The following is a 16,698-nucleotide window of genomic DNA, read 5'->3' on the forward strand; positions in this document are numbered from 1 at the left end:
CCAGGCAAGCCCCACTCCTGGAAGCTTGCTTGCCAGACTACCCCCAGCCCTGCCAGCTCCAGTGTGGAGGAGTGAGGAGAGAGGTTGCCAGCTGAGCTGGAAACTGAAGCCGGCAAAAAAGGCAGTCGGCCCCACCCAAGCCAGAGACCTGAGACAGACGCATGGAGTGCCGGCCTGCTGGAATCCTAGGGAGAGGAAATAGGCCAGAAATCTGATTCAAACGTCTGTGACTCTGTGTGAGTGTGTGTGTACGCGCATGTCTGTGTGTGTGAGCAGTTGTGTCTGTCGCCGCCCTGCCTGCCTCGGCCAGGGCAGGGTGAGAGCCGGGATGGGAGTGGCCTGGGGGGGCTGGGGAGGACCGTGAAGTCAGGGCAGTCCCAGGAATGGCTCCAATTGGCACTAGTGTGGAGCAGGGAAGTCCCCCAGTAGTACAGGGGCGGCTAGGGAGTGTATGACCCGGAAGAAAGGGGATGCCAAGACAGAGAGGGTGCCAAGAGGTACCCTGCCCATCCTTGAGCAGTTCCTTTCAAGCCCCCATCCCCAGCCCTTCTTCCTAGATTGCCCTCTGGGGGGCCTAGGCTTTAGAAACAGAAGAGAACTAACGGAAGACAACAGTCCTTCCCCTCCTCTTTCTTCTGAAGGCAGGAATGGAGAATTCTTGCCAGGAAAGGGAAAACAGGAAGACTTGGGGACCCTGGGACAGTGGCAAAGAAGGCTCCAGAAATTGCTGGTGCCCCTTCTCCTGGAGTGGCGCACGCTCAGACACACACAGTGACGCATGGGCACACATTCACACTCACTTCTGGAAGCCATTAGGGCTTCTACCGCTCAGGCCTCCCCCTTCTCCACCCTGCCTGCTGCCCGCTCCCCCCTTCTCGGCCCTGGCAGGCTCCCCTGTTCCCTCTGGCCCCGGTTCTCTCTCACTCTTTCTCCTCTCTCTCTCAGCATCCCAAATGCCAGCCTATTTCCAAATGAGAAAAAGCTGCGCTGGGCTCTGGGCTTGGAGAAACTCCTACACAAACTTCCAGATGTGACACAACCGCCGCCCAGAGGGAATGCTCAGGATCTCCTTCCTCCGGGAGCGGCCACACTCACTGGCACTTGGAGAAACATCACTGGGGAGGCCGGCTCACTTCCCGCTAACCTGGAGTGGGGGGGAGTGCGGGGTGCAGCTTTCTGGCCCTGAGATGCTCATGGCCAGCACCCCTGCTCTCCCCAGGGCCAGACACTTACTGCAGGCTTTTTCCCATCTTCTCCAACGCACACACATAACACACCTTTCACTACCTATCTGGGTCCTCATCTCCTCTCTAGGAAACCTGATCTCCTAAGCAGACTGCAAGAGGAAGGGGCAGAGAGGAAGACAGTGCCAAGAAAAGTCTCAGCAGCTTCGGTTGGCAGGTGGAAGTGGGGAGTGTCCTTATGTCCCCCAGGCACTCCCCACCCCCCACCCCCAGTGGGGCCAAAGGAGGTTTCACAGACCAAAAAGAGAAAGAAGAGGACCTAGGAGGTTGTCTGGAACCCCTGTGCTGTGAACTGGACCTTCCCTTGGTTCCTGGGTAGGAGAGGGACACAGCTTAGGCCAACTCCTTGTCAAGAAATTCTTTTCAACTTGGTCACCCCAGACTAGGTGCCTGTCCTCACCCGCCAGATCCCCACTCCCTGCTCCATCACTGCCCCTCAAGGTGAGCTCCAGGCGCCTGCCTTTCTCTGGTTCCAACCCTGGCCACTACCCCGCTTCCAGAACTCCTGAAGGGGGCAGTCTGACTGTAGACCTTCACAAGCACCTGGAAACACGCAGGTGGAAGAGACAGAGGCCTCCACCTCCCCTGGGAGCCCCTGAGAAGGAGGGCAGGTGCTTTCCCCTATCATGGAAGGAGTGGATGATTCGTGATAGAGAAGAGGGATGCCCAGGGTGCATCCTGTTCAGCCTCCTTCCTTCCTCACCTCCATCTCTGCCAGGGAGCAAGGGGCCTAGGATATGTGGAAGACCTACTCAGCAATGCCAGGGGTGTCTCTCTCTCTCTCTCTCTCTCTCTCTCTCTCTCTCTCCAGCTGAAGGGAGGATGGGGCAGGGATCAGGGGATGGCAACAAGGTGTGAAGCGGGGAGCTTCCCAAAGACCCATGGTGTGTAGGGTGGGGATGGGGGGACCCAGGCTCACATGACTGCTTTGCGCACTAGAGGCAGCAGAGCTGCAGAATGAGGGCGGGCACCAAGATTCCTGCAGCCCCCCCCCCCAAGGCAGAGTCCCAGCTGGGCTCTCAGAGGCTTTCAGGGGGACTAGAGTCTCCCACCCTGAGGCCCAAAGACACTCTGACCTGGAAGCTGTCATGACCTGGATGGCAAGGCCAGGGACATCCCTCTGGTCACCTGGCCCTTCCTCCCGGCGGGCTGGCCAACACTCAGGCAGTCCCCATGCTATAGGTTGAGAGGGCTGGGGTTACCCCTCCCACCACCACCACTCCACACTAGGCAGAGGGTAAAAGGCAGCGCCAAACCCTTCTCCCTGGGGGCCTAACCCTTCCATGGAAGAGACACTGGGATCGTGGGACAGTCTTCCTCCCAGGGTCCCCAATACTTTCTCAGGGCTTTGGTCGCCAGCCAGGGCCCTCTATGTGTGCGCAATGGGAGGGGTTACTAAGACCTGCTGGCACCCATCCCCCACTTGACAAAGCTCTAAAAAAAAATAAATAAATAAACACACACACACACACATCCAAACTCTTCAGCCCAACATTCTAGCACCCCGCACAGAGTCAGGCATGGTGGTGGAAGGGAGGAACCCCCGGCGCTGGGCTCCTGCTGAAAGGGGCTCAGCTCCAGCTCCGGGGGCAGACAGCTCCTCAGCCACCACATCTTGTTCTCATTCTGCGCCCCTGACATCAGCCGCCGCCGGAATCTCCTTGTTGTGCCTCCAACCCGCGGGGCGAGGGAGGGGTGGGGGGATAGGTCCTGGTCCCGCCCCCCCCCTCCCCAACAAATCCCTCTGGGTCAGTAAAACTAAGGTGTGTGGGTGAGAAGGGGGGCAGGGAAGGATCGTACTCCAGGATCCGCCGCAAACTTTGGGGCGGGGGCAAGAGGGAAACCCTGGAGATTGCGGTACCCCCTCCTTCCCCGCAGCTTCCTCCCCACCCCACCCCCACCTCACCCAAACTCGGAAACCAAACCCTGCGACCGAACCGGCGGCGGCGACGGGTGGAGTGGAGCTGCCCAGCTTCTGGAGCTGCTCACATCTGGAGGGGGACGACCCTCCTCTGTCCGCATCTGGAGGGCGCCCAGCCGCACGCCCGCGGGGCACGTCTCCCTCTCCAGCTGGCTCGGATCCCAGCTCCCCCTCCTAGGAGGACCGAGGTGTGTGCACCGAGCCGGGGCTCGCCCCGGGCGCCCACCCGACCGGCTCGCCTGCACCCCCACCTCGCCGCCCCCTCCCCTCCAGAGCACGCTTACTTCTCCGACTCACCCGGCCTCAGGTCCCCTCCGGCGCGCGGCCCGCCCCCTTGCGGACCCCATCGCCCCGCCGCCGTGCCCCCGAAGGATATGGGTTACAGACCGTGCGGAGACACCAGCTCCGCGGGCGGCTGTCCTGGTTCAAGTAGAAGAAAACCACGGGGGCCAGCGCCGGGTACGGCAGCCCCTCCGCCTCGGAGTCCGCGCTGCCCGGGTCCTTTTCCGCCGACCCCGGCTGGCCCCCGGCCCCCGACAGGTCGTTGCGCCGCGTGAAGCTCTGGGACCGTCCCGACTCCTCAGCGCCCGCTCCATCCTCCTCCTCGTCCATCCTCCGGCCAGCCGGGGGTGGGGGGGAGCCCCCGGGGCGGCCCGGAGAGGGGCGAGCGGCGCCCCTCAGAGGAGGTGCCCTCACGCCACCGGGGGGCCCAGGCGGGGGCGCATCTGGGGGGCTCTAGGGCGCGAGCTGAGCCCCCGGGAAGGCCAGTTCAGCCCAGCTCCCCCTGCCCGCAGGGGCATGCTGCCCGCGGGGCCCCGGGTGGCAGAGAAGCCCCTTCGGGCGCGAGTCCCGCTTTCCCCGGGCCCCCGGGGCGATCCCCTGGGCCAGCCGGCAGGCTCCCCCCTCACTTTGTTCCGGCTTCTTCGCTTCGCGCCCAGCCTCCGGTTCAGGACTACCTTCGACGAAGCAGCCTCGACACCAGGAGAGAGAAAGGGGGCACCCCGTGGAGGGCAGGGGTGCGGGTCTGAGGAGGGGTGCCCCCTCTTCCCCGCCGAGCAGCTGGAGCGGGATCTAAGGGGTCAGCATCGCCCGGGCTCAGCGCCAGTGGCGGCGGGGGGGAGGGGAAGAGGGCTCTCTTTGGGGGGTGGGTATGGAGGGGGCGGGGGGCGGCTCCTTCCTCCGCCCCGCGGCGGGCTCCCGGGCCGGCAGGGGCGGGGAGGCGGTGGGGGGCCGTCCCGGGGCGTGGGGTTGGAGGCGGAGATGCCGCGGCCGCCGCGGTGGCTGCCGCTGCCGGGGCTGTCGCCGGCGCCACTGCCGCCTCCTCCGGCCGAGACGCGGAGCGAGCGAGCGAAAGCGGCGGCGAGGAGCCCGGCGCACACCACAGCTGGATCCCTCACTCCAACTTCAAGCCTCGGCCCCGCCTCCCCAACCAGCCCTGCAGCCAATCGCCGCGAGGCGGCGGCCCCGAGCCGCGCGCCCATTGGCCGGCCTCCGTGGCAGTGCGGGCGGGGGCGCCCGCGGAGAGAACCGCAGCTGGAATCCCGTTCCCACCCCGGAGCCCCAGCACCGCCCCTCTCCCCTCCCCTTGCCCCGGGTCCCCCGTTCCCGAAGCCTGGAGCCAATCAGACGGCGGCCCAGACTGAACCCACTTTCTTACTGGCCTCTGGGGCCTTGGGGACTCCCTCGGAGGGAGCCCTCGGCCGGGGGAAGTCGGAGTCCTTGGTGCTGGGGTCCTGGGGTGGGTAGTGCCGTAGGCCCCGGGGCATCCTTTGTCCCCGAACCCAGAATTGGGCCGCAGCCGCAGGGCGGAGTTCAGCTCAGGGCGGGCTTGGAGCAGCAGGGAGGCGGGACACACAGGGTCCAGGGGTGTGACCAGGGTCCCAGAGAGCAATCCCGAGGCTGGGAGCTGGGCGGGGCTGGGGGAGGGCGGGAGCAGGAGGGACAGCGTGAGGGGTGTCTGACTAGGGTTGGGGAAAGAGGTCTCGGGCGTGGCTTCCACTCTGAGACTGACCCTGACCCGGAGGCTCTGACTTCTGTCCGCCGAGACCTTAAGAAGGGTGGGAACTCCACGCAGGGTTTTCGGGGCTCGAGCACGTGGACCCAGCGGGACACGCCGCGACCGCAGAGCCCCATCCCCTGCAGCTGTGTGGCACAGCGAGGACCCCCTAATCCTGCCCCCCCGCAAGCCACCTCCGCCAACCCCTAATGTGTGGGAGGGGGACGAAGCCAAGCACTGCGGCTGGGCTTGCTGCCACCTAACGCTTGTGCCTCAGTTTCTCCCTCCTGGCAAATGCAGTTAGCAGGGACAGGAACCTCGCAGAGCTGTTCACCCCACTACCAGGCACAGCAGTGGAAGCAGGTGCCTACTCCGCACCGTACCCCTACCTAGACCTGGGATTGCGTCCCTTGGCAAAGTTCTGGGGTCTCTATCCCCTCCCCACACCATCCCGTCGGTGCCACGACAGGAGACCGTGGACGCCCAGGAGCAGGCCGGCCCTTAAGGAATCCTCCACCCTGAGCACTTCCCCGGGACATCTGTGGAGGCCGCCCCCCCCAGCGGGTCCATCTGTCCGGCCTGGAGCCCTCTGGAGCCCTGGGGCGCCTGCGCCATTGCGGAAAGTGGGGAAGTGCACTGGCTGACCTGCGGCACCTGCGTCTCCCACCCCGGGGCACCTCTCTGGCTCCCCCAGGGTTGCGCCACCCACGCGGCGGCCGCGCGTGCCTCCCGCCGCGGCGTGGAGCGGACCGGTGGGGGCGTCTCGACTCATGCGCCCCGGCAGCTTGCGGGGGAGGCTTGGCGTGGGGAGGGCCGGGTGGCTGCGGCGCCCTCGCCTCCCTGCTCGCCCTTTTCGTCGAATCCGGACGCAGGGGTGTGCAAATGAGGCCGGGTTTATTTGCATTTTATGCTAATGAGCACATCCCCTAAGTGCCACTTCTCTCTAGGCGGGGAGTGTATTCTCATTCCGGGCGCAGTGCGCCCTGTCTTGAACCCCGGCCTACCTTCTGGGAGGTTGTGGGGAGGGGGGCTATTTATGGTCCATACCGTGGGTCTGACACTTCCTCTGCTCCCTCGGGTCGGCGACCAGCCAGGTCGGCCTGCCCTTTCAGCTGGGGTCGAGGAGCTCCTGGGGCTGGGAGGCAAGCACTCTCAAGTCATCTGTTCTTCGCAGAGGTGGGAGATGAGGCCAGAAGCGCTTGCCTCTGATGGCCAGCAGGCCTACGTCCTCCCCCATCAACTGGACCACCCCTGGTCTCTGGGCTGAAGTCAGGTCCAGGAAAGCTAGATACCCATCCATTCTAGGCTGCTGGGAGTTAGCAGGGAATGGGGAGTATGACAAAGCAAGAACTACAGCCCTCTTTAACCCCAGCACTAAGAGGCTGAGCTTGGGACACTGCCTGCGCTCCAGCAGGTAGTCTGGCCACTGAGATTCTGTACCCGTGTGGGCACTGAGGCATCTCCCCTTACAACCTCTAGAGCAGTGGCTGTTACCCATTCTGCTCCTGGGAGCTTCAGTTAGTGCTTGGCACACAGTAGGTGCTTAATAAACCTGTGTTAGCTGGAAGCCCACTTTCAGGTGATGAGGGAAACTCTTTGCATCTCAGCATCACAAGACAGGAGTTGTGGGGAGAGGCCATCTCAGCTCCAAGCCTTTCCTGCCTTCTCCACTCCTTTGCAGCCCACTGTTGGTGGTTTTCATGGATCAGCTGTGAGGTTACACAAACACCACCTCTGTAGCCTCCTGAGCTGAGTGGCTGACCCCCGTTCTGCAGAGTGGAGGAGGCTCAGAGAGGAAAACTGCTAAAGGGGCTATGGACTGCCTACCCGCCAGGCCCTGTCTGCAGGGACCCATTGCACTGCAGCATGCAGGGCAGAATGGCAGCAGGCCGGCACAGGGGAAACCGTGCCGCAGGGAACCCCGGGCTGTAAAATCACACATCTTAACAACACTCGTGTTCAGCCATGCCCTCTTTACAAATCCAAGCACCCTCTACAGTCTTGCCTGCTTCCTCTGAGCCCATTATAGAATCTCATAGCCACGGGCCACAGGCACACCTGATACCAGACACAGTGAGAAGCAGCCGAGCAAAACATGGCCTGGAGGAGGGGGCACCAGGCAGCAAATGCAGCCTCCCCCTCAACCTGCACCACTCCTCTCCAGGGAAGAGGACCCCCCCAAGTGGTCTTTATTGTGCCCCAGGACACCAGAGAAGATCAGGTGTGCTGAGGAGTTGCAGGCCAATCATGTCCCTTCTCCGGGCCTGGGCTGATCCCTCAGTGTGAGGCTAATTCTCATTCGTAAGGGTCAATGGAATGCTGTTGACAAGAGGGCTTTGCATACTACCCAGACGGTACTAAAGCAAAGCCGGGGTTCGAGTTGCCAAAAAGGCCACCTGTGCTTCTCCCATGACCCCCAGGCCAGGCTCCACTTGTTCAGCCTCAGACTTCCTGGCAAGGCTGAGTGGGCTCCAGCTAGCAAGGGGCCAGCTGACCTTGTTGGCCGGAGCGCTAATCCCCTCCAGATGGGCTGGTGGCTCACACCGAGGGCCAGTTGCCCAGACAGAGTTGACTCAGGTCCCAGTGACCATGTGTGGCCGTGTGTGACCATGCACAGGCAGAGACACCGTCCACTCTCCTGGTTCCCTGCTCCATGCACAGCGGGCTCACTTGGGCCTCCTGGGCCCAGCTGTCTCTGCTGGTCCTCTGTGTCGCTGGCTAGGGAGCTCTGAGGATGGCTCAACTCAGTAGACTCCTGAAGGCCTCTGGGTGGTGCCTCTCCCCTGCCTCCCTTGCCCCCTCCAGTTCCCTCTGGGCCTGTCAGCCGTGTCACTGTGCACCTGTCCTTCCCAAAGCCTGCTTCCCACTTTCCTCCCCCTGGTGGAAGCCTGCAGAGATGCAGGCGCCAAGGAAGGAAAGCATGGGAACACCTCCCATCACTGAGGGGTCACAGGAAGGCACCTGCTGTTTCTGTAGCAGCGAGCACATGGGCCAGTTTGGAGGAGGACTTCCAGTTGGACAGACATGCCAAATGAAAAGAGGTCTCCTTCCCCAGGCCAGCGTGTGTCAAAGCAGGGGAATGGACAATATAACGTTCTGCAGGGACACCTTGCCAAGGGCTATTCCCATCATGTACCAGGCTGTGTACCCATGTCACCTCCCTGAGAAAAATAAAAGCATCTCCTCTTTCTCCAGCTCCAAATGAGGGAAAGCGGCAGGGAGGGGTGTGATAATGTGGGGCCAGCTTTCTTACCAACCCCTTGTTGGCTGCTGTAGGCAGTTTGGGGCCCCAATCCTGATTTTACTCAGGCTACAGTGAACACACAGGCCTGTCTGCTGACCTCGTTCTTCATGGTGAGTGAAGAATGGAAGAAGGCAGAGGAGTCAGCTGAGCACTCCCAGAAGAAGGGGACCTAGGACCTTAGGGCCAGGACAGAGCCCAAGGCCAATCTTGCAAATGAGGCCAAGGCCTTATGGTTACCGTGGGATGCTGTTAGGTTTATTCCAGGGAGAGTGGGTGCCCACGGTGGAAGGAGGGAAGGCAGTGAGAATGGCGCAAGTCACCTGATGGTAGGGTGCCGGGGGAGGCCACACGTGCTGCAGAGTCTGACAAAGCCCCAGTCTACGGTCAGTGGGAAGCTCCACCTTCCACTCCTTGCTTGGGGACCAGCACGGTCACTGATGCAGCAGCTTGCGCAGTTCACAGGGGTCAGTGACAGGCATGGAGCAGGCCTGGTTCTCACATACATAGGCTGTGGCCCGGTCTTCTAGCCGCCGCAGAGTACTCAGGAATGGCAGTTGGCGGGACAAGAAGCTCGAGGGGTCCCCATCAGCCAGAATCAACACCTGGGGTGAAAGTAGAGCAGAACAGATCAACTGAAAAGGATGCAGGGTCCTGAGAGGGTATGGAGAATACTGGGGAGCAGGCTCCTGGGGCTGGTACCTTGTTGGGGATATAGATGGAGTGGACGCACTGCAACAGAGCCTTGGTGTCCTTGGCCTGGGGGTCCCCACAGATCACGATCTGGTGACAACAGCAAGATCAGTCCAGTGCCCAGTGGATGGGCAGGGAGACCAACCCCAAACCCACTAGCAGGACTGCCCCCTCCTCCCTAGGCATACCCTACATCCTAAGAAGGAACAGGGAGATTCCTCTCTACATCTAGGAGGCTATTTCACACGTACACAATCATACCCCAACAAGCAGCGTTCTGCCCGGCAGCACAAATTCAGGAAGACACACGCCCAGGAGACCTGACACTCTGGAAGTCATCACACCCAGGGACCTGGCCACAGGGAGATGGAGCAGTCACACATGTGTGCCCATGCAGAGGCAGACACCGCACCTATGAGCACCAGGCACAGGTAGATATGCAAATACAGGCAAGCCAACTGGAAGATGGGCACACACCTGCAGACAGGTCAACACCTGCCTCAGCACACACCTACACGTGCAGGTGCATGGGCACATATGCAAATGCACACACTGCAGCGGCACCCTCAGGGACTGTGACACTGACACAGACACATGGAGCCTTATAGAGAAATCTTTTACAAGTGCCTGCCTCCTGCCCCCCAACACAGGGACAGTCACACAGGCACCTGTCTGGGTAGGGAGCAGGTCTACACACACACATACAGAACTGACCTCTGGAGATAGCCCAAGGCCCCCCCCCGAATTCTCACCACCCACCATTCTCACTGTGGCCCCAGCTCCCTGCCCCTTTGCCCAGGATCCCCACCTGCTTGAGTGTTTGCTGGTGGGCTGAGAGGGCACGAACCATCTCGGGCAATGCCACGGGCACCCGGCGCATGCGCTCAGAGAAGGCAGTCAACAGGCACACACACTTGTCCATCCAGTCCTTGTGGCCTGTGAAGCCATGCAGCCGGAGCAGATTGTGGGCTGACACAGAGTTGGCACTGGGCTCTGCACCATCCTGATCTGTGGGAATAGGGGACAGCTGGTGAAGGGAGAGTCACTGGATCTCAGGCCCTGCCCTAGGGCTGTGAAGTGGCAACACCACCCCTTATAGTCAGAGAGCACCTATAATGTGCCAGGACTGCCCCAGGCCCCTGGGACTGCCACAGCAACAGGAAGCCCTGTTTTTAAGGAGCTGGGATGAGACATCCAGGCCAGACAGAAACAGGCATTTGAAGATGACTCTGGGTTCCCTATGGCACTTGCCAGTTCAGCTTTGTGTAGCATACACGCTTTCCCACTATCACTGCCTATCACAAATCTTTCCTACCATGCAGGCAGCTCCCCCAGGGCAGTAATTGGGGTCAGCCTCTGGGAGTGCAGCTACTGTGCCAAGTGTGCGCACACAACAGCTGGCTCATGTATACACAGAACCTGAAAGCCACTACCAATGTTAGGTTCATGTGGCATATTAGGAGCTTGAAGCTTGGGAATATCCTGTGACCTGCCCAAAGTCACACAGTTGGCTAGCAAACAGCAGGCTGTGAAGCCACAGGACCCCAACCTTGGCTTCTCTTCTGCCACCATAGGAACAGACCATCCACACCCCCATGGGGTCCAGGAGAGCCCAGGTCTGCCTTGCACCTGCCACTGACCGTCCTTCAGGCGCAGGGGCAGCCCAGCCCCCAACTCGGCCTCACTGCAGAAGTAGCCACCACCCTGGGTGTCCCAGAAGAGCCTGTCCTGGGTGTCCTGCAGCCGCAGAGCCCATTCGAGCCACGAGCTCTCCTGTGAGGCCTCATACAGGTCCAGCAGGCCTCGTACCACGAAAGCGTAGTCCTCCAGGAAGCCCCAGCAGGGTGGGTTGCTGGCAGAGGGGGAAAATGGGTCCAGGGGAAAAGGGTGTCACACAGGAGTCTCTTCAACACACTCCTCCAGGTAACTGCCAATCCAGCTGCTGGCCCATTTCCCAGACCAGTAAATAAGCCCCATGAGGCTCAGCATTCAAGAATGTGTAGCATATCCAGTCATGGATGGAGACCACCAGAAGGGAGAAGCTACCACCACCCCACTGTCAACTGTCTGCCCAGTCCCCACCTGTGGTCCACAGCACCCCCAGAGCCAGCATAGCAGGTCCGTTTCAGGCGGCCACTGGCCACATCAAACATGTGTCGCTTGAGGAATTTGGCACCATTGGTGGCATGGTTAATCAGCTTGTCCATGCCCAGGATGGCTCCAGTCACTGCATAACCTGACACCATCAGACCTGGAGGGCGGAGGCACCAGGGCAGGTGAGATGCCAGCCAGGCCCTTCCAGGGATGACTGCCCACACCTTAGGCCCCAGTGCCTCTTGGCAGTGATGAGGTGAGCATGAGGCCCCAGGGAAGTGACTCTCAAACCCTCCAGGAGGCTAGAGTTGCTCATTTGGAGGTCGAAGGTAACACATCTACCAGGGAAGGAAGCCATGGCCAGGGATGCTGCAGAAGGGGCATAGGGAAAGGTGCGTCTACCCACAGGATCAGCCCGGGACCTGGTGCCCCACCATTCCAGGCCGCCAGCATCTTGCTATCAAGGTGTGGTTTGGGCCGATGTTTTCGCGCCTGGAAGAGCTTCTCCAAGCCCGCACTGAGCAGGGTTTGCACGGCTTCCACATCCAGGCCGAAGCGGGCGGCAGTTAGCTCCAGTGAGTAGCGAACGGTCAGCACGTTCTGGCCTTGCAGCTCCCCGCTAGGGTCCTGAGAATGGCAGCAGCTGTGGTGGGAAGGAGTCCAGCCCCACTCCTGCCCCCCCCCCACTGCCCAAGGGGATTGCTGAGGCCAGTGGGCCTGTCATGGGACCCTCACCTGGTTGGGGCTAATGTTGCCAGCCTCGGTGAGGCCATAGTGCTTCATGAGGAGCTGGCCTGAGGTCAGTGGCTCTGTGGCGCCCTGAACCGGCTCAGGGAGCAGCTGCTGCACCTCCTTCACCGTCCACAAGTAGAAGGCGCCCTCCTTGGGCCGCAGGCCACGCTCCGGGGGCGAGTCAGCATCTTCAGCGCTGTAGAAGCCTCCAGACTGCAGAGGAGGGGAAAGGTAGCTGGCCCAGCGCCAAGGACAGACAGAGCAGGGTTGGAAGCAAGGGAGCAAGGGGAGTAACCAATCTCTCCTGCCCACTGCATCAGCAGACACACATACCCGGTGGCTGAGACTCCGTGTCACGTACTGCAGGATACCTTTGGCCACGTCAGAGTAGAACTCCTCACCAGAGATCTGAGTGGCGGAAGAGAGGCTGTGAGGACAGGTCCCCATCCTCCCAGGGAGGGGGTGAGGGGAGCTTGGGCAGTGGATGTTTCTGGAACAGAATTAGAAGGTGAGAAGGCCCTGGAGGGGGCAGGACCGATACTGCGGGCATCAGGGGTCACCTGGAAGGCTTGCGCATAGGCCACGGCAAGCTGCGCCTGGTCATATAGCATCTTCTCGAAGTGGGGCACGTGCCACTGGCGGTCCGTGGAGTAGCGGTGGAAGCCCTGTGTCAGGTGCGACAGGGGGCTGGAAGCAAGGGTCTGCCTGGGCCCCACTGAGCCTCAGGGGATGCCCAGCCCTCCTGCTCACCTGCCCTACATGGTCCCGAATGCCCCCATTAGCCATCATTTTCAGGGTATGCAAGGCCATCTGCTGGGCCCGAGAACCATCCTGGGTCAGGCGATGGCTGAGCCAGTATGAGAACAGGAAGTTCAGGATCACTGTAGAGGCACCAAGAACAATGGGTAAGACGACAGGGGCTGGGAGTCGGGGGAAGGGCAGCCAGGCTGGGGCTGGGGTCTTTAGCAAGGATGAGTCCTCAGCCCATAGCACACAAGGTCCCAGTCAGAGGTCGGATGACACAGCAGACCAGAAAGGTCAGAGTTAGGCCAAGGCCACAGCCTAGGGTTGGCCAGAAGGTCATTATCTAGGTCAAGCTCTAGGCCCCTTCAGCGGATGTCAAATCTTCACCAGATACCAACAGGCCAAGAACAAGGCGGTTGTTGGCCAATCAGGAGATAGGAGCTCTGTGACTTAGTCCAATAGGAGCCTGGGTAAGGAGGTAGGAGTGGGGATGCGGGCAATGACCTGGTGTGGGAAACTTGGGGGCCTCTGCAAATCCACCATATTCCTCATCATAGCCCTCATCCAGCTGCTGGAAGCAGCGGCTGTTCATGGTGGCAGCCGAAGGAGGCGCCTGGCGGTCCCCAGTGCTGATCTCGGAGCGGGCCAGCAGGGCGGTAGTGACTCGCTGGCTGTTTTCTAGCAGGCTGTTCTGGTTCTGTTTCCACTGTATAGTGGGGAGGGGAGAGGGGCATACTCTGGGGTCATAAGGGGCTGCGGGCAGCACCCCCTAACCCAGCTCTCAGTCCCACCTCACCTGCCCATACTCACTTGATCTCGTATTCTCAGCAACACTGTTCGGAAGCCCACACGGGTCAAGCCATCCTCAGGGGGGAAGTATGTGCCCCCAACAAAGGGTTGCAGGTTGGGAGTGAGCCACACATTCATGGGCCAGCCTCCACCGCTGCTGGTGGCCTGGCAGAGAGAGGGGCTGGTGTAAGGGAACTGTGCTGGCACAGACCATGGCACCTAGGGGAAGATGTCTCACCTGCACGAAGGTCATGTACACCTTGTCCACATCTGGCCGCTCCTCCCGGTCCACCTTGACACTGACGAAGTCTTCACTGAGCAGGCGGCCGATCTCCTCATTCTGGAACGACTCTTCCTCCATCATGTGGCACCAGTGGCAGGTGGAGTACCCCACTGCAACCAGGGGAGGAGGCCACAGCAGGTGCAGTGACAGAGCCCAGAGACCTGATCTCCACTCTCCCAGACACCCCATGCCCCGCACCCTGCCACTCCTGGGCTGTTACCTGAGAGGAAGATGGGCTTGTTTTCCTTCCTGGCTTTGTCAAAAGCTTCCTGACCCCAGGGGTACCTAAGTCCAGGGAGGGGGTTCAGTTACTCAGCCAGCAGCCCCTGGTAACCCCAGGTACTCTGGGCATGGCCGAGGGAGGGAGACTCACCAGTCCACAGGATTGTAGGCATGCTGCAGGAGGTACGGTGACTTCTCATTAATCAGGCGGTTGGGGGTCTTCTGGGGCACCGACGGGGTACTGCTGGGCCGGCTTCCCTTCCCTCCAGCAGGCATGGACGTGGAACTACTGACCGATGAGCTTCGGTCCTTATCCCGGGAGGAGCTACCCCTGGCATGGGCAGGTGGGTCACGCAGGCGGGACCCTCTGGCACCTGTTCCCAGGTCCACCCCGGAGTGCACTGCCCTCCGCCCAGCCCTCGGCCCCGCCCACCTTTCTGAACCACGGGGGAGACTGTGGCCTTTGTGCTCCCCCTTGGGTTTTGGGGGGGATGAGGTCAGGTGGCTCATTGGGGGCTCCCTGCCAGGTTCGTCTCCCCAACCTTTCGGACCCGGTGCTGGGAGGGATCACTGTGAGGTCAGGGCGGGTCACAATGGACAGAATGGTCCTGGGAGCTCCATTCTCTCCCTGGAAGCTGCCCCTCCCCAGGGTGCCTGCACCTGCCAGCCACTACTGACTGTGTCCAGGGAGACTGGGGTCTGGCACTGGAGCATGTGAGGCAGACAGAGGACCTCCTCACTCAACACCCTTCTGTTGGGCGTTTTTGTGGTGTCTGCTCATACCAGCCAGACCTGCAGGACACCAGGCAGGAAGTGCAGCCCAGGCGGGTGGCTGCACTATGGTGCAGGCCTAAATAACGACTGGTCTGCAGCAATGAAGTGACTGGCTCTAAGCCCGGTTGGTCCTTAGCCCAGCCTGGGGTCTCACTCTAGGCCTGCACCAGAACCGGCCTGCGGAGAACTAGCTGTGTAACCTGAAGGAGGCAGGTCGCTCATGGAAGCAGATGGAGAGGCGCAGGGGGGCGACCTGAGCATGCAGGGGCTGTGGGGCTAGTCCCTGGAGACCGGTGTGCACCCCCGCCCCTCCACGGAGGAACGGCTATGGCGTGATGGCGGGTGGAGTTTCCGCCCCTCGTAGGCCCAGGGCGCGCCCCGGCGGCCGGCTCGCTCCCCGACCCCCGCCCGTACCTACGACACGCAGCGAGGCCCAGCCCGGCGCGGGGCAACAGTTGGCAGCGGCGCAGCCAGCCTCGCGCACCCAGCATGGCTGCTCCGGAGCCGTGGGCCCGGCCACCACGGACACGGAAGGAGATCCTGAAGCTGCGAGGGGCGGGCGGGGCAACGACAGAGCCGTGGGCGGGCCCTGGCCAGACGCCGGGCCCCGTGGTCGGTCTCCGAGCGCCGCCAGCTGGCCGAGTCCAAAACTACAGCTTAGGGAGAAGGCTTGGGGTTGCACAAAATTGGGTTGGACTCAACTTGATAGCCCCATGATGGGAAAGCCAGTGTCGTGGAATCTGTCCAGTGAGTGGGAAGCGAGGCCACTGTCCCCTCCACACACCCCTGAAAACATGCCTTATGCAGGTGCACCCAGCTTGGAAGCTTGCCTTGGCCCAGCGCCCCCCACTTTAAGGTCCTGCTTGGTTCCTATGCTGGGAGCTGAGCCACCTTTGTGTCTCGAGACATGTGATACACTTGTTGTATTTGCTGCACCCAGTCTGTACACCCATGTACATTTGACTGTACATGGGTGGGTAGAGAGAGACGGCTCACAGGCCAAGAGCCACACACATGGGAAGCTGCAAACAACTACTGTGACAAATGTTGTGGACGGGCCTCACAAGGGAGCTGATCTGGTGGAATCACATCTGTGTAGTGGTCACAGAGGACAAGAGGAGGGAACTGGAGGGGATGTGTTGGAGTGCTGGAGAAGTAGGGAGTGAGAACCACTTGTGCAAAGGCCCTGTGGCATGTGGGCTTGTCAGGACTGAGGAATCACAGGAGGCCACTGGCTGTGCACAGAGTAGACAAAGACAGGTGACAGATGAAACTAGGAGTTTGGGTAAGGTAGGGTAGGAGCCAAGTCTGGGAGGGATATGGGAGCTATGAGAGGGCATTTTTGGTGACAGCAAAAGGAGGCTGTTGGAGGGTTTTAGCTGAGACATTGATGAGCCAGTGGGATCTGCATTTTTTGAAAGATCCTGCCAGCTGCCCAGTGGAGAATGGGCTGGAATAGGGTCAAAGTCGGGGTAGGGGCCAAGGAGGTAGTCAGAGTGGCCCCCAACCTTCAGGGGAGACAGGAAGGCTGGCCAGGGGTGGTAGCAGTGCACCTGCTGGGCAGGGAGTGGACCACATGCCAGGAGAGGGGGCAACAGCACTTAGGCACTGAGCAAGACAAGAGGGTGTGACAAGGTGGCTTGCAGGGCACGGGCAGGCCTGAAGCCAGGGCCAGGGAGGGGGCGGAGCTCATGCGGTCCTGTGGCATACACAGGGACAGGGAGTGGCCCAGGCTAGGAGGGACAGGCTGTCAGGGGAGGAGACCATGGCCTGTGACATGGGAAGGAACCCTTGATCCCATTTGGCAGTTGCTGAGCCCTGTGGACAGAATTGCACAGGAGAGCAGGGATGGGTGGGTGAAGGGAGCCCCTGGGGTGAAGGGCCAGCTGGCTGGGGACACACGGAGGCTGCAGGCAGGCCTGGGGGAGGGCTCAGAGAGAGGCTGTGAGGTGAACACACTGAGCA

The 16,698-nt window shown here is 61.2% G+C and overlaps 2 protein-coding genes across 34 annotated transcripts in view; both read right to left on the reverse strand.

Annotated features, from left to right (window-relative positions):
• Nucleotides 1-4,212, reverse strand: part of CACNA1G (calcium voltage-gated channel subunit alpha1 G) — a 60,096-nt gene extending 55,884 nt beyond the window's left edge. For 27 of the 30 annotated variants that reach the window (XM_041001844.1, XM_041001841.1, XM_041001824.1 and 24 more), the window contains exon 1: nucleotides 3,542-3,777. In XM_041001844.1, the coding sequence (XP_040857778.1) occupies nucleotides 3,542-3,777 (236 nt within the window). Of the gene's footprint in view, nucleotides 1-3,541 lie in introns of all 30 variants that reach the window. The other 3 variants (XM_041001840.1, XM_041001833.1, XM_041001826.1) reach the window with 3 other exon arrangements.
• A 4,426-nt stretch (nucleotides 4,213-8,638) lies between these two features.
• SPATA20 (spermatogenesis associated 20) lies at nucleotides 8,639-15,236 on the reverse strand. 4 transcript variants are annotated; one of them, XM_041001201.1, is made up of 16 exons: nucleotides 15,148-15,236; nucleotides 14,111-14,290; nucleotides 13,958-14,022; nucleotides 13,693-13,847; nucleotides 13,476-13,619; nucleotides 13,170-13,371; nucleotides 12,672-12,802; nucleotides 12,482-12,586; nucleotides 12,255-12,329; nucleotides 11,925-12,134; nucleotides 11,624-11,816; nucleotides 11,178-11,346; nucleotides 10,736-10,947; nucleotides 9,904-10,103; nucleotides 9,105-9,185; nucleotides 8,639-9,007 (listed from the first exon to the last, which is right to left on the reverse strand). In XM_041001201.1, the coding sequence occupies exons 1-16, from the start codon at nucleotides 15,222-15,224 to the stop codon at nucleotides 8,837-8,839; spliced, it is 2,370 nt and encodes a 789-aa protein (XP_040857135.1). In that variant the 5' UTR covers nucleotides 15,225-15,236; the 3' UTR covers nucleotides 8,639-8,836. The 4 variants fall into 4 exon arrangements, with proteins under 4 accessions (XP_040857135.1, XP_040857136.1, XP_040857139.1 ...); XM_041001202.1 differs by lacking the exon at nucleotides 15,148-15,236 and adding an exon at nucleotides 14,393-14,550; XM_041001205.1 differs by lacking the exon at nucleotides 8,639-9,007 and adding an exon at nucleotides 9,357-9,447 and having other exon boundaries at nucleotides 9,103-9,185.
• Nucleotides 15,237-16,698: the final 1,462 nt, after the last annotated feature.

This window comes from Ochotona curzoniae, unplaced genomic scaffold (genome assembly GCF_017591425.1).
Source record: "Ochotona curzoniae isolate NIBS_2020 unplaced genomic scaffold, NIBS_Ocur_1.0 scaffold_2453, whole genome shotgun sequence".
Taxonomy (NCBI): domain Eukaryota; kingdom Metazoa; phylum Chordata; class Mammalia; order Lagomorpha; family Ochotonidae; genus Ochotona; species Ochotona curzoniae.

Excerpts from the sequence above, each read along its gene's own strand:
- SPATA20 (XM_041001201.1), bottom strand. The coding sequence starts at position 15,224 with ATGCTGGGTGCGCGAGGCTGGCTGCGCCGCTGCCAACTGTTGCCCCGC. Across the intron at positions 13,372-13,475 it reads TGCTGAGAATACGAGATCAA|TGGAAACAGAACCAGAACAG; the intron begins GTGAGTATGGGC and ends CCCACTATACAG. Across the intron at positions 10,948-11,177 it reads GGGGGTGCTGTGGACCACAG|CAACCCACCCTGCTGGGGCT; the intron begins GTGGGGACTGGG and ends CCCCTCTGCCAG.